We start from the raw sequence: 26,328 nt of genomic DNA, 5'->3' as shown, positions 1-26,328 counted from the left end.
AAAACGAAAACAGTAACAAAGCCCTCTATACCCAAATGCCCAGCACAGTTCATTGTTAAAAAACTAACAACCAAACCTCAAACTACTGTATTTCACTATTTGTACTGAAAACAATGCATTGTGACTATTTAATGTTGCACACCATTCATTCACTGTATAGTAACTATTGACTAAAGGGATTTGTCTGTGTTCTCTTGTGGTTGTATATATCAGGAAAATTATTTTTCCAAAGAGCCATGTGTCATATACTATTGAACCACTTTGACATTGAGATATTAATTTCTACCCTTGTTACTACTTACTAGTAATAATATAGTACTATATACAATAGTGCTCTAATTCTCTTTAAAATTGTTGCATCCCTTTTATAGAATGTTTATATTTACATAGGACTAAGTATTCTATCTTCCCTTCTTATACCCTAGGATGAAGCTATGTTTTTGTGCTTTTTCTTTATCATTGGCCCTTCATTCCAAGCACTTTATGTTGTCTGTGATGGGATCTATTTTTGCACTGGAATATCTGAGAATTGCAAAACTAGACAGAAGTTTCACAATAGATTTCTAAGTTAAATCATTTTCATTAAAAGGAAAAAAGGAAAAAAAAATTTGTACTGTCTATAACTTTATATGAAGTATTAAAAGCATATTTCTATGTTGTAATGAGTCACGAAATAAAGCTGTGACGGTTCTCTTGGTCTATACAAATTTATTTCCGTGCATTCGTAGCACCACCTAGTGTTAAAGCAGTTTGGCTCAAAAGTAGAAATTTTAGAAAAGCCTAAATAAACGTCCTGTTAATCACAAAAGAGAACCGAGGGGACTGCCTGGGAGTTTTAGAAAGGGTGTTTTGCACTTTCATGAAAGTCACTGAGATGAAATTTAAAAGGGTTTTAGATAAACTTATTTTGCTTGAGGGTGATGAAACGGCGATCTCTGAAAATCCTCTGTAGCTAAGCCCGCTTAACAAAAACCTCATTTCTTCATTGGGTATTGAGGAAGCTACAAAGGCAGCCTTCAGCTCTTTTGTTTATTCAAACAAAATAATGGACACAGTGTGGCGAGTGTGCGGGAGGTGCTGGGCTGGTGGAAGGGTGAGCTTGCAGGGGAAGGAGTGAAGGGGGACAGACTAGTGTCAGACATGCCCCCCTTCTCCCGTGAAAAGTGCTGTGCCATCTACACCCGAGCTTGCGTAGTGCTGTGAGGAGCCGTGTGGATGGATTTTTCACAGCTCAGATAAAGTCTCAGAAACCGTGTCTGTTTATTTTGGTACTGGAAGAACGCCTGTCAACCACCCCTAGTGGGCAGCACAGTGGAGTTGTCGCTCTGTTTGTGACCCCTTCTGAATGGTCGTGGAATAAGCGGTCCTTTGCCAAGGGCACAGATCTGAGCTGACACCCAGCTGACAGCATCAGCGTCACCACCCAGTCTTCCCTCCTTGAAGTTTACATTACAGCGACTTTAATGAAATTGATAGAAAAGTATGGTTCTTTGTGAAAAATGACAGAGGGAGAGGAACAAACTATCGAAAAATGAGTTCATTTAGATGAAAATGGTACCCATGAGTCTTGACCAAAACATTCTCATCTAGAGAAAAGCCAATATAAACATGTACTGATTCAAACAAGAAAAAAAAAAAATCTAGAGCCTTTGGGATGCTAATGAATACATTAAATATGAAAAAGTAACAAAAAATTAGCTACCTTTTCCAAGTGTTCAATGCGTTGTCAGGCACCTCCTTTATTCCTCCACTGTTACCTGCCTTCTGAGGTAAGTAGCACCCCATTTGACACGAGTAAACTGTGGCTTGGGCGATACGGAACTTGTCCAAAGTTATACAGCTAGTAACCAGCAGAGGGTTCTTTTTGGTGAAGTTGAGTATTGGTTAAAATCATCCTGATCAGTATGGCATCATTTTTCGATAATTCAACAAATATTTACTGAACTCTGTTGTGTGCCAGAAACTTTTCTAGGTTCGGGGCCTGTTGTTGAAGACAGAATTCCTGCTCTACTGAACTTAAATTTCAGTGGAGTTACATGCACATTCATAATGGATGTGTGGACAAAGACACTGAGTTCAGACAGCAGCTAAGTACCAAGACAGGAACCATGGTAACGGGATAGCGGTGGTGCAGGGTGGAAGCACCAGACACAGGGAAGAACAGGAATATTCGGGAGCTGACAGGCTGCACGTAGATGAGGGAAAGAGAGCCATTAAGGTGACTTAGTTTGTGACCCATACTAGGTAGGTGGTTGTGTTAAAAAAGCAGTTGGTACTTCAGATTGGAACTCAGAGGCAAAGATAGGAAAGAAGACAGAGCTTGACGGGTGTGGCTTGGTGGTTGAGCATCGACCTAGGATCCAGGAGATCGCAGTTCGATTCCCAGTCAGGGCACGTGCCCGGGTTGTGGGCTCGATCCCCAGTCGAAGGCGTGCAGGAGGCAGCTGATCAATGACTCTCATCATTGATGTTTCTCTCTCTCTGAAATCAATAAAGATACATGAAAAAGAAAGTGTGAATCATCAGCACATATGTGGTATTTACGCCTTGGGACTGAGTGAGTTCATATTCTTGAGCTCTGAGACCCTACTACACTTAGAAGGGAAGCCAGCAAAGGGAACAGAGGGACTGGCCAGTGAGGAGGAGGAAAATCTAAGGGTATGACGCCCAGAATCAAGGGTTTGAGGGAGGCAGAAGTGGTCAGTTGTGTCCAACACTGTTGAGAAGACGAGCCACCTAAAGGCAGCGAGAGACCTTTGAATATTGTAAGACGGAGGTCCTTAGTGTCCCTCAGAGTCGTTTCAGTGACTGGCAGGAGTGGAAGCCCACCTGGGTGGCTGGGCTCAGGGACGATAAGAGGTAAGAAGGGAAGACGGGGAATATACACGACTCTACCGAGAGTCTTGAGTTGACGGGAAGCAGAAAACATGACAATAGCTGGATTATAAAACTTTTTATTTGGATTCTTGTCTTTTTTTTTCAATCCTCACCTGAGGATATATTTTCATTGATTTTTAGAAGAAAGGGGGCAGGGAGAAACATCAGTCAATTGCCCCCTGTAACTGCCCTGACCAGGGATCGAACCTGCAACTTAGGTACGTGCCCCGAATCAAACCTGCAAGCTCTGGTGCACAGGACGATGCTCCAACCAACTGAGCCGCCGGCCTGGATTCTTGTCCTATAATAGTGTAGGCTGCACCTGAGCAACATCTCACCTTTCTGGATTTGTTTTTTTTTTTTAATCCTTCAGACATTTTTTTGATCAGGAACCTTACACACTGAATGTTGTTCCCATTTCCGTTAGCTAATTCATAATTTACTCATTTGTTTCCAATATGTCTTAGAAATGTAAAAGAATACAGCTGTAAATACAGGTATCAAGAAAGCTTAGAGGTAACAAACCTAGTTTTTGAAAGGCAGAGGCACTCAACTAAAATGGAAATTAAAGGTGTTTCAAGGAAAACCCTAGCATGTCTGTGGTGGTACTAATGAAACTCTCCTTCTGAGATTATTACCATCATGCTGGTTTCTAAGTGTAACTTAACATTTACAATTATGTTGGTAAATGTTACTGTGTCAGTACCCTATAGCAACACTGAAAGCTCCAGAGAAGATAAATAAAAAATGCAAATTAAAAACCCCAGAACGGATATGCAGGCTTTTATTAGGGAAAGCATTTCCATAACCACAAAATCTCTTTTCAAATAGATGTCCCAAGTATCTTCGTTAGTGATCCAAAATTAAAAAAAAATAATAACATTAAGTATACACGAACACATTTCAGCATATGAAACAAGTCTTCTGAAGTTTTTTTAAATATTGATACCTAGTTACATTATTTCCCAAATTAGAGTGCCTAACAGCATGAAAACTAACTGATACAGATGACCCAGGTGATACTGCTCCAAGGTAAAGAAATATATTTGATATAATATCCTTATGAATCCCATTTGATATTACACAATAAACTTCAGTGGGCAAGATATTTTTTAAAATCACAAAAACAGGCATGTTGAAAATAAGAGACATTGCATGGAAATAATTTAAAAATACTGTCAGGCATAGAGATGTAAAAACATCACTTAAATATAAGAAAATGCTATAAAGCAAAGGGTCATCAAAATAGAGAATAAGAGATATTATGAAAGAAATGAAAAATCCAGATCATGACTAGTGGCAACTATTTCTAATATTACAGCTGCTGAAATGCCACGGGGACAACGAATAGAACTATTTTCTCAGGTGGTAAAGACAAAGAACAGAGGTGGCTTTAAAAATGCAGACACAGCACTTTAACTTACCACCTTTTTCAAATAAAAGTGAGACGCCCGTGGGAGAATTTAAGTACCATTAGCAGACCCATCTTAAGACAGTTAAATGCTTTGTATTTTGGTGGGAAACTATTTCAACGGCGAAAATGACGTAGGAATCAGAAGCATATTCTGCTGAGACACTAGGAAACTGACACATTCCCGAACTGGAAAAACAAACAAACATTATATAAAGTTATTGACTAAATCCAATTTGTCCTAAGAGTAACTCATGCCCAGTGAAACGGCTTACCAGCTGCCACGACTCTGGGATCCTCATGAGCCTGATGTCTCCCAGCTGCACGGCTATCTGCGCTCTCATTCCACCAAAGAACATGAACTGCGGAGAGAAACCAAAAATAGTGTCTAAAGACTCCGACGTTGCTACAAGTAAGAAGCGCAGAAAAATTAATCAGGTATGTTAAGTCTTATCCTTTAAATCAAAATAGTGAGTACCAAAAAAGTATAAGTATGTTTGTGGTAAGATTTCAGTTGGGTCAGAGACTTGGGAGAGAGATTTAGCAACTAATTAACAAACTGGTTTTATAGGCGAACCAATTCATTCTGCCGTTTCATAGAAGAAATGGGCACCGGTACCTCTGTTGAGTGCTCCATACTCTGTGTGGAAAACGCCAATCAGTTTTGAGTAGCCAAGATTGACATGGGCATTAATCGCCTTTTTAAATGTGTCGCCCCACAGAGCTGGCCCACCTGGTTTCATCTGAAAAGTCACCAGTTCATAGACTCCTAGAGCAGGAAGAAAAATCATTATTTTACAAAAAATGCTCAAGAAATTTCTCATCAGGTTAGCTGGCTCCCGCGGGAGGCTAACGCACATACACAAATCTGGAGTATCACACATACATGCGTACACATGCATGTAGACACATTTGTGAGTTCTCTGCATCATTTTTCCTCGTGTTTATGTTCAGAAAGTCCTTGTCCATGTTTAAGGGCCGGTTGTTAAGTTTATCATGCAAAACCAAAAGGAAGCTATTACCCGAAATATTTTTAATCTATAAAATTTGTCAATAAAACAAATACTGAGAATTTATAATAGGATTAGGAATTTTGAGCTGCCCAAGTCTATACTTTTAGGTAAGAAATGAATAAGACAAGTATTTTCTGATCTATATTTCCTTCTTCCTTCCAATTCTGAGAGAAAATGCTTCTTTGTTTGTATAATTTCCCGATAGGATTCCACGTCTAATAGGAACAGCAACAAACAATGGACCCAAAGTGATATGAGATTTTGAGGGGGGGAAAACACCCTAAAAAATGAAGGAGATAACTTTTATTGTCCCTAAATATCCAGGTAAACTCTTGGAAAGTATTTTACCTCTGGTAAGAAGGCTGGGGCAAGTAGACAGACAGGAACTAGGGGACAAGTAGATTTGAGAAGTAAAAGGAAAGAAGTGTAAAGTGTCTAAAGAATTACGGGCAACCTAGAGGGCGAGAACCAAGACCAACGCTGCTCTAGAAGCCACTTCTTTCATTTAGGGAGTGCCGAAGGCTGAGGGGCGGTCTAGGAGGGTAAGGATTCATATAAAACTTTTCGAATCTCTTGTGATCTGAGAGAACACCACAAAATTAGTTTATGTGTTGTTAGTTTATGCTTTTAAAAAATCTGACCTTTGTTTAAAACTAGGTTGAGGTAAATATTTCCTTAAAGTCAGCAAGAAAGTGAAATCAGCAAGATGACAAATCTTTAGTAATTATTTTCAAACTGAGAAATAAGAAAGAAGAAAAGGGTTAAAATATAGTAACAGATCTTAACAGTCTACGTTAATTCATTCCCACCAGTCAGTCTTATAAGCAAAGACATACTTAATGTTTTAAGATGAGCTACAATTTGTGTAAAAAAGTGACTAAACTATGACAAAATTTCATACCTTATCCTTCACCTACCTATACACATTTGCCCTAAATACCTAACTTCTCAACCTTTACTCCCCGCACCATGTCAATTTTTTATATTCATACCAAAACTTTAACAAGAGCTTTTCCAAATTGGGAAAACACTTCTAATGCTCATCGTTTTAATGAGAATCTCTATAATCATGATATATTCCTTCCTAACACAAAGCATTATTGTATTTTTTCCTAATAAATTATAGTTTTTATCGTTTCAAATCTTTAGTATGTTCTACATCAAAATTCAAAGTGACTAGGAGGGAAGGGCTTACCTTCTTTTGGAGGCTTTTCTAATTTGCACCATGGTACCAGGTAAGTAATCTCACTCTCTTGTTTATCCATGAGAGCCAAATTTGGAATGAGAAACTGTTCTTGCCATTCCTTATCTTTGGCCAAGGCTTTCCGAACTTCAGTTCGATGAGCAAAATTATCTATGAGAAGAAAACGAGTAAGAAAAATAAAAAACTTTGTTATTTAAAATAGTCTAGACCTTTGGATTTCATCCAATTCAGCAAATATGCATCAAGGGCCACATACGAACCCTGCGTTAACTCGCTGTGTTCCCAAGCCCCCCCAAATAGATGTGACATTTATCCCCGAATTTCTCATGGCCTAAAAGGGGTGTAGAAATGTAAACAGCTAATGATAATGCTGTTTACAGTGGACTTTACGGTGGACTTTATAGGCTCTACCACTTAGTAGGTAGTTGTGTCTTAGGTAAGTTATCTGTTTCTTGCTTTGTGAAATGGGGTAATGATATAGTATTTACACCTCCAGGGTTGTCGTGAGAATGAAATGAATTAGTACATGAAAGGAGCTGAGAACAGTGTTTGGCAGCTAGTTAGTACTCAAAATATGTTAACTTTTCTTATTACTTTGAGACATTTGTAGTGCCAGTTTAGGAAAAGACCGTTTTCCTTTGGTGGTTGTGATGGTGGTGATGGTCGGGTCAAGGTACACCTTGAGTTAAATTTAACGTAAGTGAAATTAAGATGCAAGTTTATAGTCCTGGCCAGTGTGACTCCGTTGGTTGGGTGTCGTCCCATGCACCAAAAGGTTGCAGGTTCAATTCCCAGTCAGGGCACATGCCCAGGTTGCGGGCTTCATCCCTGGTAGGGGGTGTGCTGGAGGCAGCCGATCAATGTGTTGCTCTCACATCAATGTTTCTTTCTTTCCCTCTCCCTTCCTCTCTCTCTAAAAATCAATAAAAAATATTTTAAACAAAGGAAATGTTTTCATATTAACAAATAATAATAACTCTCCCCTCCTTTTATGATCTTAACACACTTGGGCTTTTACAATTACTGCTTTAAATTTTTCTCAAATTATCTTTATAATAATCCCTTTTATAATTTTTTTCTGAGAATTAAAATCTAGTTTGCAATTTTATGATGGGAAATATAAGATGCCATTTATGGTAGCATAAGGCTTTGAGCAAGGGGTTGTTAAGAGGAATGCTGGACACTGGGAGGAATAGCCAATGAATTTTTGTTGTTGTTCTGCTTTTTAAAAGTGTGACCTGTGTATGTAGTAATGTAAATCTAAGGACTAAGTTGCGTATGACATCTAACAGAGTGAAAGTCTCTCATACCATATTTCCAAATATGAAATACTTTATTCATTCTGCCTCCAAAGTCCACACTCCAGTATCCAACCAATTCAGAGTGAGCTGTCCGAAGATGTGCATTTTTCTTAAAATTTTCCAGAAACTCGTTCATCTTTGAAGGCTTAAGACAATAGGTACGAAATTCATAGAATGTTCCATCACACTGTCTAGGTCCTGTAGCAAAAGATGAGTACACCTAAAGAGAGATAAGGTGAATTCAAGTATTTGGGGAAGGTAGGGTTTATCACATTATGCTACAACCAAACCTGAACTTGGAAACGAGGGACACTCATTGGACTCAAAGTCCATGCTTGTACCTCTGTTGTCATCTCTCCGTTGACATTTGTTTAGAGAGATGTAAATAAAGATAACTACTCTTAAGTATGGTGAATACATAGCTACTGTTTCCTAGCAGGGGTCCACCATTAGCCACCTTTCATGAAGAGTTAATCATAAAATCATGAGGCACTGGGGTCTTAATCACTCCTTTACCCAAGAACTACAGTTAGGATTCTAATAAATCTACACGTTTTACCTTATTTAGCCAATATTATATCTTTAGTTGATGCTATGTGTGTCATGGTTATGCATTTAAATGAACTTTATAAAATATGCAGGTATTTTGGCAGGCATGATAAAAATGTGTTTACTAGCAGAAATCTCTATGAATTCTGTAAAGGAAAAAGCAAAAGGTTGGAACCGTCTGAATCATTGTTAGATTTAATTACAGACAAATCTGAAGAAGGGCATTGAGGCCATCTGATTGTACCAGGTTGATGGAAATACCCCTAAGAACTATTAGTTCTTTCTGTATTAGTTACATGCTCACTATATACATTTTTGTTCTAATTCAGTGCCCCCAAGTCTGAGTGAACTTAACTTTAGGTAGGAAATGCCCTGTCAGAAATTATCCTCTGTGTATATATGTGTGTGTATACATTCACAGGTGTATGCATACATATGCACATGCCATTTGCATTTACAAACCTATCTAATTATAGGTTTGGTTATCATGTGCCAATTTTCTGAAGCTCATTAATCAGAATTACCTATTGAAAGTTTTGGGCCCTAGCTGGTTTTGCTCAGTGGTTAGAGCATCGGCCCGTGGACTGAAGGGTCCTGGGTTCAACGTCGGCAAGGTTGGCATGTATGTTGGTTGTAGGCTCGATCCTGGGCCCCGGCTGGGGCACGTGTGGGAGGCAACCAATCGATGTCTCTCTCACACCTTGTGTGTTTCTCTCTCTCTCTCTCTCTCTCTCTCTCTCGCTCTCTCTCTCCCTTTCACTCTGAAAAGCAATGGAAAAAATATCCTCAGGTGAGGATTAACAGCAACAACAAAAAAATTTTGGTACAAAGTAAGTTACGGACAAATTATGCTGACTACCGAGTAGTCAAATGAAATCAGTAGACTTCTTTCTCTGACATATTTTTGGCTGAAACACACACAACTGTCTATGTATTTTATTTAATTGTGTAAAATGTTACAATTCTAATTATAGATCTGAGTTCATTCCATTCACGTCTACTGGAGCTTTGTCCCTACTGCCCACTATCTAAGCTTCCGTGGGAACCAGGTGTTCCCACCAAAATCAATGGGGCAGCTACTCCTACTTTTGGATGACATGCTTTTTGTGTAATTTTAACTAAATTCTAATAAGAGAATGTTATACAAATGAACAACTGCCTAGTAGTATAGTTTAAAAAGTATTATAGATAAAATGTATCAGAAAATGGGACAGCCGGGGTATGTGTAACAATTGCTTTGTAAGCTGATTGTCCGGGAATCTGTATTTGGGAACAAATGTGTGGTCAAAAGTTATGAAATTGAGGGTCCTTATGACTTTGATTAAATTTAGTTTTAAATCCTAGTTCTAAAAATCATCTCTGTCTACACCCCTCAGAGACCTAAACTCGCCCCCACAACCAGCAGGTCGGGGGGCGCGCGCCTCCGCGGGCTCCGGTAACCGCCTTCGCCCAGGTTTGGTGTCAGCTCCTGAGCCCGAAGGTGCACCGTCCCCTGGCTACTCCCACGAGACCAGACAGAGGGGACGCTGGACAGTGGCGCCTCGCCTCGCCTCGCCTCTGGCCAGCGAGCTCCCAGCCCGACCCTGAACCCCCAGCCCCTAATGCCCGCGACGCCGGGCTCCCGCGCTTGACCTCAGCCTCTCGTCCTCCCGGGACACAGGAGGATCCCGCCGCTGCCGCCCGGGGCCCTGCGAGCACGCGGGGGGCAAACTCTCCGTTCGTAACAGGCACAGAGACCTTACCTTCTGTACGAGAAGCAGGGACGGGGAAGCCCTGGGAAGGGTTAACCAGCACTGAGAGTGCTGGGGAGGGGCTCCCGAGCGACCCGAGCTCCCTCACCTGCCGGGAGCTCCCCGTTACCGCTGAGCGCGCGTCGGGCGGGCTCGGCGAGGCTCCGGGCGGAGCTGCAGGCGGCCGGTCCCGCCCCCCCCAGCAGACGAGGGCGGCGGGAGGAGAGGCTGCGGCCCTACCGGCTCCTCAGCCCTCACCAGAAAGCCAGCCCCTAGGTGAAACCCCTCAGCGTCCCGGCCGCAGAGGAAGGAGGGAAATCTAAACGCCCAGAGGAACAACATCCCCGAAGGCATTCACAGGCTAGGCCCGCGCCCACCAGTGAAGGCGGAACCGCGAAAGTCTATTTTGCACATCCCTCACCTGAGGTTAAACGCGTTTATCGCTGAACAGGGTAGGCTCACGGTCGTGCGTACAAGAAACACAAGGGCATTATTGTTAAATTGTTTTCCATGCGACCAACTGTAAACGTACATTTGCCTCCCCCTGTATCTGGTACGAAGCCCCTGACCCTGGACAGCGGGGCGCCGAGGGCAGCGCACAGCCCGCCGCGGGTCTGCGCGAGCCAGCCGGTGGACGCATGCGCGGGGATAGCCCGGCGGCCGCAACGCGGGTCCGCGCGCTTCCGGCGGAGCCCCTCTCCCTCCCCTCCCCTCCCCTCCCCCGGGGGAAAAGGCTGGCGGCGCGCCCCCGCGGCCGGTACCTGAGGCAGCCGGGTCGGCGCGGCCAGGGCCCTAGTCAGGCCGCTTCGGAGAACAAGCATGGCGCGACCTGGAGCGCTGACAAAGGCGGCCGGCGGGCGTTCTCTGCCAGATTCCTCTTCCGAGGGCTTCGAGGATTCGAAAGAGAAGCCACTGGGCAATGGGCAGACGCAGGCCCGGGGCGGGGCTCGGCGGGTTTAGCTCCGCCCCCCGCCGTCGGGGGCGTGGCCGGACAGCCCTGTCGGCCCGGTGTCTGCGGCGGGCGCCATGCCAGGCGCCGGCGGTGTCGCCACGCGCCATGGGGCTCCCGGGGTGTTTCCTCAGACCCTCTAGCCCCAGACGTGAGAGGTGAGGCGGGATTAGCAGAATGCCGAGGTCGTCCCGGCCACCCTCTGGCCCCGTCACCTCGTCCGCGCGCAGTTGCTCGCAGTTCCTAGACGTCCGGGTGTGGAGGGAGGCGTGTCCCGGCGAGGAGGGACGGGCGCGGGCCCGTGGCGGGCGTCGCCTTTCACAGCGGTGCAGGTTATTCCCGGTTTTTATCCGATACGGTGCACATGAGGTCGAAGACCGGGGAGCCTTCGTTTTCATTATTAAATGCACCCTTCCTATCGCCCCTCCACCATGACCTTCTCAGGCTCCTAATAGTATTTCCCAGGAGCTCGGGGGACTGGGGACACCGAACTAGATGTGAAAAAGTCAAGGTTAGTCATAGTTTGAAATAAAATCGTTTTTTAAGCCTTGAAAGCAAAACTGCAGCTCTCTGATGGTCCTCCCTATCTATCCCTTGTCGTTGGTGCCCAGAGTTAACTGCTTTCAAGATTTCAGCTGTTTCTCCTAAGGCTTGTTTCCTCCCCCCCCCCCCCCTTAAATTATAGGCATTTTCTGGTATTTCTTGATATTTTTAGATAGAGATGTATCTATTGCTTGGAAAATGAGAATTTAGGTCTCTTCCCTACCACTCCCTCCCAAATACACCTCTTTTCCCATATCTGATAATGCTTACATTAAGGATAGTTAATTACATTAATTTACATTACAGTAGTGTTCACATTTTTCTTATTAATTACATGATTACAGACAATACATAATTTAGCACAAAATCCCGATAGTTACCGCACACATGGAAGTAACACGGCTTACTCTATTAAGACTGGTGAATTAGCACATGGCCATCACCTGTGGTTGTGGTGGTTGTGCCTTGTGCAGACTTTTGAGTCATCTGTTCTGAGGAAGGGGGACTTTTTAAAATTAGTAACAATCAGAAGGGGTAATTCAGTTTTTCCCTTCGATGGGCATCAATTTCTAGCCAAGCAAGACAAAACAAAGCATCATGTCTGCCCAGACGGGATCTTTAAATTTATTTTCTTAGACAGAAATGGAATTGATAATTCGTTCACGCATTCAACCCATATTTTTAAATACCTCCTATGCTTGTGGCACTTTTCCAGAAACTATGGTACGGAGGTAAACAAAAGACAAAGTCTCTGTCCTCTTGGAACCAACAGGTTGGGAGAAACAGATGAGCAAATGAAGAGAATATATCAGGGAATAATGAATGCTACGAGGAAAAACAAAGTGCTGTGGGATATGGAGAAGGTGCTGAAGGGAGGGAGCAGAGACTGCTAACCATTTTCCAGTGCCCATCGGTCCCTTCCTTTTAAAAAATTAGTAATAGATCCGAAGCAGCTCGATGCATTCATGTGACTAAGTCCTGGCCAGTGGGATGTGTTAGTGTATCTACGACCTGCTGTGACTGATCTAAAGCAGTGTTGGTCTGTTTCCCTCTGCCCCTCTCTTATTTCTGCCTGCTGGGATGTGGATGCAATGGCTTGAATTCTTGAGTTATGAAGTAGAAGCCACATGCTGAACTGGCAGAACAGCAAGAGAGAAGCAGCCTAAGTTCTGATGCCGTGGAACACCATAGTAGGAGCCTTGGACTGCCCATCTCTGGGCCTCTTCTACACGAGAAATCATCTAGTTTTTAAAGCCACTGCTGTGTGCCTTAGACCTATAATCTTAATCAATAGGAGGGTGACTATTTATTTTTCTCCCTCTTTTTTTTGCTTTGTTTTCCTTATACCTTTCATTAATTAATCACCAAACTTTTTGCCAAAAGAATACCTCGGTTGTGCCGGTTCACTCCCCACCCCGGGTCATTGCGCATGCAAGAGGCAACCAGTTGATGTGACTCTCTCACTTCGATGTCTCTCTTTCCCCTCCCCCCTCGTCCTCCCTTCTACTCTCTGTGAAAAGCAATGGAGGGGAGGGGAGGGGAAAGAATACATTTCTTCTCAATATGATTAAATCTATTTATCAGCTTATCTGTTTCATCCAGAGTTATCTTTTGGGAGTCCTTTGTTCTCTTGCTTGTGTGGTCTAGTTACTCACTGACCTGAGGAATCTGATTTGCCATGTGTTGGACCTTCTATTTCTAGGATTTTGGTTTTTTTTTGTTTGTTTGTTTGTTTTTTTACTTCTAATTTTAGGAGAGGCTACAAGGAAATTAGAGTTTTGAGACTCGCATCTCTAGAAATGTTTTATTCTGCCAACTCTCTAGATTCATATTTTGGGTGGGATAGAAGTCTACATTGGAAATAATTTTTCCTCATGTTTTTAAAGGCAATTCTCCATTTTCTTATAGCTTCTAGTTAGACATTTATGCCATTCTCCATCCTATTCTTAGTATGTGACTTGTTTCTCTCCCTCCCTTTGGAAACTTTCATGTTTTTTTCTTTGTTCCTGTGTTCTGAAATTTCACAATAATGTCTCTTGGAGTATTTTTTCTTTCATCCCTTGTTCCTCACTCAGTGTACCCTCTTAATTTGGACACTTTTCAATCCTGAAAATTTTATTGTTTTTCTTGGATTTTTTTTCTTGTCAATTGGAACTTCTGTTATTCAAACACTGTGCCTCCACTTGATCTTCTATTTTCTTTCCTCTACTATTTTACACTTGTACTTTTTTGGCCTGGGTTTATTTGGGTAATGTACAATTTTATCTTCTGACTCATCTATTGAATTTTAAACTTCTACTTTCACAATATTTATTTCCAAGATCTCCTTTTTTATCCCTTCAGAATATTTATTTCTCACTCTTTAGAAATAATATCCCTTTTGTGTTTCATGGGTTCAATATTTCCATCTCTGAGGACATTAATTGTAGGTGTTTATTTTTTAATTACTGTATTAGGTCTTTTTCCTGCATTATTTGTTTATTTTATGTTTTATTATGTTATCTATCATTTGGTCTGTTTTCTGCCTAGATGCTAGTGTTTTTCCTAAACTATTTTTAGTGTGATCCTTGGCTATTAGTTCATATTTTGAAGTGAGACAAAAAATTGATAACTCTTAGTATGGGTGGGGCTGTCAAATAGTGAGCTTCACTGTGGAGTTGTCTGACTGGGCTGCTTCACTGAGAGGAATGATCTCTGTCTGTTATCACCTGTAAGTGGTTTATCTTAGCCTAGTCAGTTACCCCAGTGAGGAAACTTTCAGGGTCCCATCTGTGAGTTCTAAGTCTTATTGCCAGTTTGCTGTAACTGAAGAGGGGAGGAGACTGGATATCTCAGTATTTTGTAGGTAGCCATCCACTTAATTTATATGTTCGTGCCTACCTCTGACCCCTTCTGCTGTATCTGGTATTCATGACCGTGACTCAACTTTTTAAGACTATAGCCAATAGGACAGGTTCAACTGCTATAACAAATAAGCACCAAAATGTATAACATCTCAAACACAATTGGATTTTATTTCTTATTCCTTAAGAATCTAAAATACGTTTTCCTCACTGGCCAGCTGCTCTTTTGTACTTGGTGAATGAAGGGCCAGGTTTCTTCTACCCTGTGGCTTTGCTGTCCTGGAGCCCCATCATCAACAGCATCTAGCCAGCACAAAGTCAGAATTTTCAAGATGAAAATGTTTAATAGATGGTGAAGATTAGAATTCATAACTGCAACTTAGAGAGGAAAAATGTTGGTAAGTGCTGCTAGGTGTCTAAGACGATCTCATATTCCCTTTCTCACCGGTTTTAATTATCCTCAGAACTCTGTGAGTTAAGCTTTGTCTTCAAGCCAGAAAGGTGAAGGTATGAGAGAGAATTTTCTCAGGTTCACTTGCTGAGTGGCACATCCAGGGTTTAAAGCCAGATTGTAAGACCAGTTCCGTGTCCCATTTGTTTTTAAAACATGTGTGATCTTTTAGGTAATTTTAGATTTGTGGTGGAAAATGGCCTCTAAACAGCATTTAAAAAGAAATATTTTTCTGTGAGGGAAAAAAAAATATCCCTAAACTGCCTTGAAGATACCTAGAGTAAGGCTTTTGAAAATTATTGTGTATATCCTAATTTTCTGACAGCTGATCCAAAGGACAGGTAGTCCAAAGCTAGATAAATCTGGATTATTAAAATAAGATAATGTGGTGCCATAGAGCAATGGGGTAGTTATTTTAGATTGGGTGGACTGAGGTTGCCTGTCTAAGGAGGTAACAGGAAACATGTATCATAGGTACAAAAGTGTAAATAATATATATCTGTACACTTTTAAGAAGAAGAAAGTGAATGCCTGTGCCCCTGCTACCACACTTAAGGAAAATATTGTCAGTAACTTAGAAACCCAGTACATGTCCCTTTTTGGTCACATTCTACTCCCTACAGTATCCTCCCTGACCTCCCTCAAGTAACCATGATCCCAAATTTATGTTAATCATTCCATTCATTTTTTAAAAAAATTTAACAATATTTGTATATAATTGTAAACAATATATTGTTTTGGTTTGCCTATCTTAGAACTTTCTATAAGTGGAATCAGACTATTATTCTGTCACTTGATTCTTAGCTTTGACGTGAAGTTTTTGAAAATCACCTATTTTGATGTAGTTGCAGTAATTAATACATTTCTCTGCTGCATGCAGTTTTATTTTTTGGAGGGATCTTATTTGTCCATTGGACTATTATAGACAAAGATACTTTTAATTTTTTAATATGTATTTTTTGTTTTCTTGAACATTTTTTGTGCCATAAAACCCTTTTGAAATTTTGTGAGCCTGTGGAACCCTAATAGTTTTGTATGATTAGCAAATACATAGGGTTACAAAGAAAACAGATTGTATTGAGCTAGAATCATCAAAATATACAAGTAAGTTCTTTACCAAGAAATAGATACGATTCTTTATCAAGGTACTAAATAACAACATCTATCGTGGATTTAACAGCTATCATAATTTTAGATATTTGCAATGACTCTAAGTGGTATTTGACAATATCTGTGTTATTTATTGGCCACAAAGTCCCAGGTCCTGTTAATAATATTGTGATTTCTTGCTTATATTTCATATTCAAAGGAGATGCTTATTTTCAGTTAGAAGTTGTTGACAATAAACATGTAGCCTTTTTTTCTGCCCAAGTTTCCAGACCCTTGGAGTTCTATCCATAGAATCCTTGGAGATCTGTGTACTGGAGGTTACTGAACACTGCTCTAGAGTATATAGCTAGTAATGGAATTGCTGGATCATAAGATATGTACATATTCATCTTTACTAAATCGTACCAGATTGTCTTAGAAATGTGTACCCTTAACAACAGTGGGTGAGGTTTTTCTGACCAAGTCTTTATTATTGCCTATTTGGTTTGATATGTGTGAAGATGCATTTTTAAACCTCATATAACAAATAGGTATCAGTTGAAGGGTGGAGGAAATTATGTGATGTGGGCAAAGGCAACAATCCACCTAATGATGTTCCTGCTTGGTTTTGTTCATAAGTTAGGCTCCTGCAAACTTGCAGAAGGAAGCCAAAGAGTTGGATACAGTGCTGGCCCAGCTGAGTAGGGGGGCAGTTCCTCTATCTGTAAACTCCAGAGGCTTGTATTTCGGTGATGCATCCCTGGGTAATGCTTTCTTAGTGCGGTATTCTGAGGCCACTAGGTGGTGGTATAGATTAGTTTTTCCTTAATTAGGTTTTGAATTGTGCATAGGTCTATTTTTGTTGTTTTTGAGTTCCTATAGCTGAACCTCTAGTTATTTAGAGTGGAGTTAGCTTACAGTTCCTTTTTGTGTGTGATACAGGATTATGTATTGGAAACATTTTCAGTAAAGGCGAATTACTATCATCATGTTTATGGGTTTCTTTTTTGTTATTAATACAAGTAATTGGTAATACAAAATAATTCAGTTTTCATTCATTATTCCTTAAAAAGTTTCATACTCATATAAGTGAATATCTGTGGAAGCTCCTGTTGTGTGTTGAGTGTTGAATTAAATGCCGTAGAGAAGGAAAAAAGACTGGATGCTTCTTGAGCTTTTCAGCATGTCTTGATATTTCTATATCAGCCTCTTTGCTGCCAGTCTTACTAGGATAAGTAGCAGGAAAGGTTTGTGAGCAGCCCATTATTAAGTATAGCAGAATTTATTTAACGTTTCCATCAACAAATCAAATTGTTTTCATTACTAAAACTCATGAACACATAAGTTTACTGTATGTTCATAATATCACCTTTTAGGTATCCTATGTTAACTGGTTTTCTTTATGTTTTGCATTTGAAACTAAATTTAGAGCCAGTGATGTTTTAAAACTTCTCATTAATACATGGAATTACTTCCCCAAAGAGGCTTTGCAAGTCTATTGTTTTGAATAATTCTTGTTCTTTGCAACTGGAATTGGGGAGAAATGTTATAGGAGAAATATTTCTGGACCTGTGCTATTTTACATTTTTATTACTAAATATGGCTGGTTTCTTTCCTAGGTATAAGTTGTGACACCTTTTAGCTTTAAATACTGGTGCATTTAGTTTGTAACATTTTTCCTTGAGTTCCTCTAGAAACTCAAGAAGAATTTCCATTATCCAGTGATCTCCAAAGTATTTCTCTTCACCTCCACAAGTTGTCCCAGATACCCGCAGGCTGAGTTATCAATTCACTTTTCATTTGTCTATGTTTCCTTGGCCATCATTGATTGCTTTTGCAGCATTTTTATACTTTGTTGTTTTACTTATTCTCAGTATTGTAATGAGGATCAGGGTGTTAATATAAGGGGCTTGTAGACTGTCTCCAAACACAGTGGGCCTTTGGTCTCTTTTGCCCTTTGTTAGGTCCTTCAGGATATCACCTAGTATTTTCCCAAACACACTTCATGATTTAAGTTCAGGTGTCCCTCTATGTCTTATGAAGGTTGACAGACACATAGTTTATGGGAAATCAGCACTACTCAGATTAAAATTTCCTCTGAAAAACATTCTAAATTTATGTCTCAAGATAGCATAATGGTACTCTGAGAAGTAGGCTCCATATTCAAGATAGTTTTCTTCTTATATAAAGACACTGGATATTAAAAAACATAGTTCCCAATTTCCTCACTCCCTTAGAGTCGTCTGAAGCTCAGCACAAAACAAAAACTGAAAATAGTTAGTGAAAAGTCATAACTTTACACAGTGCCTTAGAAGAAATCCTATTTCATAGTATTTTTCATTGCATATTAATTGGTCATGAGCCTGTACGTTTTTTGGAATGAGGCGTGTTGATAGATTCATGTCACTAGAGTCATTTTTATGATTACTTCTTTAAAGAGTTAGGCCCTCATTTGAAATGTTGAGCTTTTTTTCATTCCTATTTAGCTGCCCTCTGATTTTTAAGAGGTTTTAATAAATATTTACTTAAAGTTCTCAAATCATATATCCCATTCACACTGCTCTTTCTCTCCAAATATGAATGACACCTATTTCATAGACAGGACAACGGCAGGTTCTAATATGCCTGATACCGTGTAGGAGCAGCCATGGGTATTACGTCTTCCACTTAGTCCTTTCTTACTCTCTTTCATTGACTTTGTGAAGCTGATATTCCCGTTTCACAGATTAAAACAAAAACAATGAATATGAAGCTCAAAGAAGTGAAGCAACTGCTAAAGGGTAACAGAATGAATAGTTAGAGCTTGGTTATCTTAATTTCTCTCCTGTAATCCAGTGTTTGAGTACAGCAGAACTTAGTCTTTCCCATATTGATATTTAACTGCTCCTACATTTTTATTTTATAAAGAGTGCTTGAGTGAATAACTTTGTCCATATCTCCTTGGGCATACATCTGCAAATGGAACTAATGAATCTACTTCACAGTTTTTGTAGGATTGACTTACACTCCCACTGGCAGTGACTGGCATTTCCTCTTTCTCTATATTCTTGACAGTTCTACCAAGAGTTTAATATTTGTGTATCTTCTGGCTGAGAAATCTCAGGGGTTTGATGTACAGTTCTCTGATTTCATGTATATTTAACATTTAAAAAATAATTTTATAGGCCATTCTGTTTTCCTTGTCTTTGAGGTCCCTGTTGATATCTGTTGCCCAGTTTTCTGTTATGTTGTTCATATTTTCTTATTAATTCGATTGATTTAAAAAATATTCTGGAAACATACTTTTCAGCTGTATTTGTTACTGATATAGTTTTCCATTTGTGCTGTTATTTAAACCTTCTTAATGATGCATTTTTGCCATAGAGATGTTTCAAAATTCAAATGAAGAACTTATATGCGTATGTGCATAACCCATGGGCACAGACCATAGTGTGGTGAAGGCTTAGCGGAGGGGAGTGCAGGGGGGAGGGGATCAATGGGGGAAAAAGGAGACATTTGTAATGCTTTCAGCAATAAAGATAAATTAAAAGATTAAAAAAATGTCCTTTTTTGGGGGGTCTCATTTAAGATATAATCTTTCTATCACTGCATATAAAGACATTCTCCTATATTTTATTCTAGATGTTTTACAGTTATAATTTTGGCATTTAGGTATTTGATCTGCATAAAATTTATTTTGGTCACAGAGTAAGGTGGAAGTTTAATTTGATCTTTTTTTTTCTATTTTAGTAGTCCATTATCAAAGTTCAGTTTATTAAATACTTCATCCATTCCCCAGTGATTTACACTTCCATCTTATATCAAATACCATTTATTTAGGATATAAACATTCACATATGCCCAGGCTATTTCTGACTTCTCTACTTTATTTCATTGATGTATTCATCTTTACCTGCACCAGTACTATGCGATCTGTTAATTATTGTATTTTTCTCACTCATCTTGACATTTTTTACAGTAAATATGCAGTTCTTATTCTCATATTTTCTTGGCTATTTTGGTCTTTACTATTCAATTTGAAAATAATTTTGTAAACTTCCATAATTAAAAAACAATTCCAATTTTATCTTGATTGAAATTACATTAAATTTATGGAACCATTTGGGATGAATTCACATATTTATTCTTGATTTTCGTAACATGAACAAAATGTAGCTCCTCCAAGTGTGGGAGGTTTTCTTTTATGCACTTTACTGAAGATTTATACTGTCCTTCAGAAATTTCTTATGCAGCTTTTGTATTTATTTGTGAGAATTTTATACTTTTGTTAGTGGTGAGAGATGTTTTTTAAAGTGCATTTTCTGATTAGTTATAACTGCTGCAAAAAATACTGTTGAATTTTGTGTATTGATTTTGTATTTAGCAGCCTTACTAGAGCCTCTTAGTAATTTAAATTTTACAATTTTCTTATAGACATTTTTCTCATTTTCCATGTAGACAACCTTATTTTCAGGCAGTGATGACAATGTTGTTTCTCCCTTTCCATTCTTTACATCCCTCCTTCCTCTCTCTCTCTTTTATTTGCTCCTCAGTCACCTAGTAGTGCATATATGCTATCTTTCATAAGGCTTTGACATTTAAACCTTTTGATGAGGAGCATATAGCGTATTGTCAGCAGTCCTTTTTATCACTAATACCAGTAGAGTTTACTATATTGAGTAACGTCTCAGGCTCCATTTTTAAATAATCTTATGCATTACAGCATACATATTAACACTTATAGTCTGTAATCACCTGATTCATTATTATAATACCATCACCCGTGAATGTACTCTGTCTTTAACCTATAATGCCTCACATTTATTTATTTATTTTTAATTTTTTTTTATTGTTCAAGATATTACAGATGTCCCCTTTTTCCCCCATTCACCCCTTCCACCCCACACTCACTCCCCTCCCCAGGCCTTTACCACACTATTGTCTGTGTCCATGGGTTATGTATAATGCCTCACATTTATAATTATTATTTGCCCTACATCTGGTATGAGAATATAAATAGCATCCTAATTGTTTCTTCTTACCATATTTGTCCTGGAAAGGGATAGAAGCGAGAAGCTACAGTGATATTTATGTGGTGGATGGCTACAACTGAGATGACAATATATAATTCTGTACCTTCCGGAGTGGCTTAGAGAAATACACTAAATATTCTTTTCCTCATTTAAAAATTCTAAAAATAGTACTGTCTTTCAGTATTGTGAGCAGTACTGTCCAGACACCTGGATTCTAGGACTGGTCAGAACTGGCAGTGACGCAGGGTGGGGCAACCCAGGTTTGGACTGGATTCCTTGTGAGTCCTGGTCACAGGAAGTTAGGGTTGCCAGGTTAGCAAATAAAAATGGATGACGTCCAGTTAAGTTAGAATTATTTCTAATTGCCTTTGCATATGCACAATGGGATAAAATAAAAATATTGCATAGGAAATACTTGTACTAAAAAATTACTTGTTTATCTGAAATGTAAGTATCGATATTTATGTATCTCTTTAATTATATTTCTATAATTATTTGGCTCTACTCTAACATTGTTTTTGTTTTACATAATTTGCTTATAAAACTTCTTGCAGTTACATTTGCATTGTAATATAGCTTTACCATGGTCACATCAAAAATAGTTAATTCCTTTGTCCACTGAACATTTATTAATGAGAAAACATGTTCAACATTTGCATTATGAGTCAGTATGCTGAAAATGTATTTGCATGAAGTTAACAACTCTGAGAATTGCTCTTCAAATTTGATTTGTTGATGCATAGAATACAATTTTCCATGGCATAAGTTGCTTTCCTATTGTTCAAAATTATGTTGCATCTTTTGCTCAACACCTTTTTACAAATGTCCACTGACAAAAAAAGAGTGCTGTTATCTAATTTTATTCAGTTCTTTTTAACAGTACACCCAATGATTTTTACTGTTTTAATGCTGGAGAATGTTCCATAACATCCATGTATAATGAATGAATTCTTTGATATTTGACATTGGTTGCAAAACATAGTCATGAGAAGTGTCAAAATAATTATCCACTCAAATCAGAACTTCTTTTACTGTTCCTAAGTGAAGTATGGTTTGCTCATCTTTTGGAAATTGTTGATGTGGTCTGCTCTGTGTTGTCTCATGCCAGTGTGGGCATGACTAAGGACAGGTTGGATAAGTTTGAGGTATTGTGTATGTACAGGGTGGGGCAAATGTAGGCTTACAGTTGTCTCTATGGAAAATAATACAATAATAAGTTATACTCCAAGAATAAACTCTGTGTTTTGTGTACTCACAACTGTAGACCTACTTTTGCCCCACCCTGAACAGAGGACATGCATGAGAAAAATTAAAATGACTACGATTCTGGCTGTTTTAGAGAGACCAGTGATAACAGAATAAAGCTTATGAGCTCTGAGACCCCAGGATTTAGAGGTCAAAATAAAGGTGATTAGCAGATCAATTATTAAGAACAAAGCATCATTTTGACTTAAGTGTCACAGAGTACTTCCACATCTCTCCATCAGATATAGTCAATTTTAGTTTCCATGTCTTGACCATTTTACCTGCGTAGCAATTTTAAATTTGCTCTTCCCATAGAGTGTAACGGCAGAGGAATTATTTCTGTTTTGTGAGTTATACTTCAATTAAATTGTATTAGCAGCTTTGTTTTAATTGCTGCTAAGGGACTTCATCCCAAAAGTACTAGAAAGTTTCTCAAGTCTATTCAATCCACACTGTGAACTTTAAATTGCTTTTGGGATTTAGAAACATCCTCAAAGCAGCACAGACTTTAAGTTGCTCTGGTGCTCTATTGGCTGACTCTTTAAAGGAGCCTCTCATAGTAAAATGACTGTAAAGAGCCCAACTTCCATCATTACCAGAAGTCAGTTCTGTTTTTCCACTGGTATATTATTATTATTTTTTAACAACAGCAATGACAACTATTTGATGTTAATAAAAACCGAGAAGCAGATAGTTCTCGTTATCTTACTGAACTAATTGAGATAGAATTTATGAGACTAGCAAACTCATAAAATAGTAGGACTTCTGTTTCTGGCATTTTAATGTAGAAATACTCTATATTCCAGTGACATGGGATACAAATAATTATAAAATATTGCTAATTCTGAATAATATTTTGAGCAGTTACCCCTCTTTATTATGGGTAATCTGAATATGCAGTGAGAGAAAATCAGAAGTGCAGTTGTTAGAGTAGAGGGGGCTGATTTCTGTGCAAGGAGAAGATAATTTGTATTTTCTCATACTTGGGAGTAAAAGAGTAAGCCCCCTGTCACTCACATTCTTGGTTTATACATTTATTTATGGTTTGGCTGTACACTGAGACATGCATGCTAGAGTTTTTCTGAGACCAACTTGCTGTTCATTATGTGTATCAGATATGATAGTTATCTAGATGCTTCAATTTGTACTGAAAAAGACAAAGAATAACAGTTTTATCTAAAAATGATTTCTTTTACAAACATCACTAATGCCTATAGTTAATGTTCTTAAGATACTGCAGATATACATTTTCCCCAAATTAGAAATAACCAAAAGTTCTTTTTCTAAAACTGTGTTTGTTTGGTTTGTTTTCCTAATCATAAAACTCTTCTAAAACTGAGGTTGTTACCGTTGAAACAGGATTTATATATGCTATTTTGTTTTAGTAGCTGAAGGATAGTGATTTTTGTTAAGGCTAACGTATTAGTTGTGAAGAAAAAAATTCTATATGCTATGGTGGCCAATAATACTTTTATATGTTTTAGATTTGTTTGGTCAAAGTGTTATGGTGCCACTGCATTAAAAATAATTTCAAACTCATAATGTAAGTGAGATACACAATTCTAACTGAGTTGTGTGTTCTGAATTATTTTTAACAAGGATTTGTTTGTTTTTTAGCTAAAGTCTCTTCTATGAGATCTAAAAGTCTAACTGATCTTAGCTTAGAAGATAGTAATATTCTTATCCTAGCCGTGTATCCAATTATAGGTCCATATCACTCATAAGGAAGTCACTCAAGGGTGCAGACAACTCTTAAAAACATGCTTTAACAGGTCCATGCGCATTCTGACTGCTGCAGAATTTCTTCCGGTGAAAGAAAATATTAACACGGGGAAGACCAATCAGTTTTCTGTGGTAGAATTTGTCCTATAGGGGCTTTCTGGCTACCCAGAGCTTGAGGCCGTTTACTTTGTTCTGGTCTTGTGTATGTACCTGGTGTACCTGCTGAGAAATGGAGTCATCATCATTTTAAGTGTCTGTGACTCCAACTTGCACACCCCCATGTACTTTTTCCTCAGTAATTTGTCATTCTTGGACATTTTATACACCAGTTCTTCTATTTCTCAGCAGCTTCTTAACTTCAAAGAAAACCATTCCCTTCTCTGGATGCGGAGTGCATATGTTTCTCTCCTTTGCTATGGGAACCACATGTGTCCTTCTAAGCATGATGGCATTTGCCCCCTACGTGGCCATCTGCTACCCTCTGAGAGTCCCCATCATTATGAACAAGGCTTCCTATGTACTCATGGCTGCTGGATCCTAAATTGCAGGGGGTGTCAGTTCTGTGTTGCAAACTTCTCTTGCCATGCAGCTTTCTTTCTGTGGGGATAATGTTATTAATCATTTTACTTGTGAAATTTTGGCTGTCTTAAAATTGGCCTGTGCTGATACTTTCATAAAACAGAACAACAAAATTTCTTTTTCTTGCAAGGTATTTTGACAACATTCTTTAGAAATCACCAACATATATATGTGGAGTTAATTTAAAATTGTTTTTTAAAAATAAAATCTGAGTTTATAGTACAGAATTGGAGCAGAAATATAAAAATCAGAGGATCAATGATATCTTAAGAAACACCATTTCTTGGAAAGAAAGCTTAGAAAGATGTCCAGGAAGCAATTTCTTATGAGCAGGTCACTGAATTTCAGAAACAATGTTGAACACGAGTTTTACCTTGTGTCCTGTTCAGTGCTATGATTTTCACCCCCCCCCCGTTATTTTTAGACATATAGTCAAAGTCTATTTTGCCTGGATTAGTGGTTTTGTGGTGAAAAAATTGCATTCCTTGTTTGGGTCAAGCAGTTCAAGAAAGGAGAACACTGCCTGTAGAAACAGAATATGACTGAGAGTACATCTTAATTGTTTAAATTAGATAGATGATGATTTTACGCCAATTAACCTGGGTAATAGGTATATCTGTTTAGGTGAATTCTGTGGAGATTCCTGCAGTATGGAGTGGGACTGAGTTACAAATTATGTTGTAGAGTTATAATAAGAAAACTGAATAGCTTGATGGCTCCTACACTTTCATTGTATGACTTCAAAATTTCTGAATTTATTGTGAATTTTAAAGTGCCACTCATATTCACATGAGCACATGTAAATGAGGAGTTTGAGTCAAATGCAATAAATTTTATATTATTTTGTAAAATAAAACCCTTTCTGTCTTCTCTCACTAATTTAACAAATTCAAATTAAATATCAATATATACATAAAATTCTTATAATAATGTCTAGAACCTTATGTTTTTATTCTTATTAATAAATAACCAAGAGTTAATGTACCTAGATGAGGTCTTTCTACTATATTATCAACAAGTCATGGTAGGATGAATAAAAGTCTGGAAAAAGCTATTAGAATATGTTTGGATTGAGGATTCCAGCAGTATCCAATTATAGACTGAGAATGGGATAAGATACATCCTCAAGACTTCTGATTGGTTATTTGAAATAATGTAATGGATCTAATATAATTAAGTCTTTAGGGGATTATTCTTGAAGTTTTTAAAAGTTTTGAACATCTTTTCTCTGAAGCAACTTAAAGTTATGGCTTAGAAAATTGCATAAATCCCCAAGAGCAAGAAATATTTAAATGGCCTTCCTGAGCCTGGAGGTGATTCTTTGGAGAATTTCCTTGGTCTTCAGAATGGGACAATATTTCCACCTGGGCTTGAAGGGCAAATGAAATCTTCCATATTCTCAAATATTTATTTTCTTCTTACTTTGAACCAACAGAACCAAAATATACTTCCTTTGTAATCAATAATATTTGGTTGTACTGTATAGGTTTTAAAACAATTTTGAAATAGTACCTTTGCCATCAATGTTTTCCAGACAACAAGCCCTGTGACACTGTGGCCTCTCAGTGGTAGCAGCTTCGGAAGTTCATCAACCTCATAGAAAATTTTGTACAAAAGGCTGGAAATAGAAGATCAGGGCAAAACAACCTGCTGTGTGTTGCAATCTAGGAGGTGAGTGGACCTTCCATTTAGAGGTAATTGTTGAAAACATACTAATAACATAAATCCAAGGGGATGTCAGCCCGATGAACTGAGTTGAAAATAGGCCATGTGTTTGGGGATAGAATATTTCTTACCATAGAGAGTGTAT

The 26,328-nt window shown here is 38.7% G+C and overlaps 2 protein-coding genes across 3 annotated transcripts; one reads left to right on the top strand and one right to left on the bottom strand.

The window, feature by feature from the left end:
• Window positions 1–3,631: 3,631 nt before the first annotated feature.
• Window positions 3,632–11,003, bottom strand: NIPSNAP3A (nipsnap homolog 3A). Of its 2 annotated transcripts, none has more exons than XM_016224993.2 (6): window positions 10,847–11,003; window positions 7,816–8,026; window positions 6,497–6,655; window positions 4,908–5,057; window positions 4,564–4,650; window positions 3,632–4,477 (listed from the first exon to the last, which is right to left on the bottom strand). In XM_016224993.2, the coding sequence occupies exons 1-6, from the start codon at window positions 10,904–10,906 to the stop codon at window positions 4,401–4,403; spliced, it is 744 nt and encodes a 247-aa protein (XP_016080479.1). In that variant the 5' UTR covers window positions 10,907–11,003; the 3' UTR covers window positions 3,632–4,400. The 2 variants fall into 2 exon arrangements, with proteins under 2 accessions (XP_016080479.1, XP_016080480.1); XM_016224994.2 differs by lacking the exon at window positions 10,847–11,003 and adding an exon at window positions 8,880–8,953.
• Window positions 10,905–24,657, top strand: LOC107546588 (putative olfactory receptor 13C6). The gene is given in 3 exon segments (XM_016225022.2): window positions 10,905–11,039; window positions 24,090–24,298; window positions 24,300–24,657. Coding segments are annotated over 3 exon segments (702 nt in total).
• The last annotated feature ends 1,671 nt before the right edge of the window (window positions 24,658–26,328 follow it).

This window comes from Miniopterus natalensis, chromosome 12 (assembly GCF_054644295.1).
Source record: "Miniopterus natalensis isolate mMinNat1 chromosome 12, mMinNat1.hap1, whole genome shotgun sequence".
Classification (NCBI taxonomy): Eukaryota; Metazoa; Chordata; class Mammalia; order Chiroptera; family Miniopteridae; genus Miniopterus; species Miniopterus natalensis.
The sequence above is the reverse complement of the archived record's forward strand: the minus strand, read 5'-3'. Positions and strand labels throughout refer to the sequence as shown.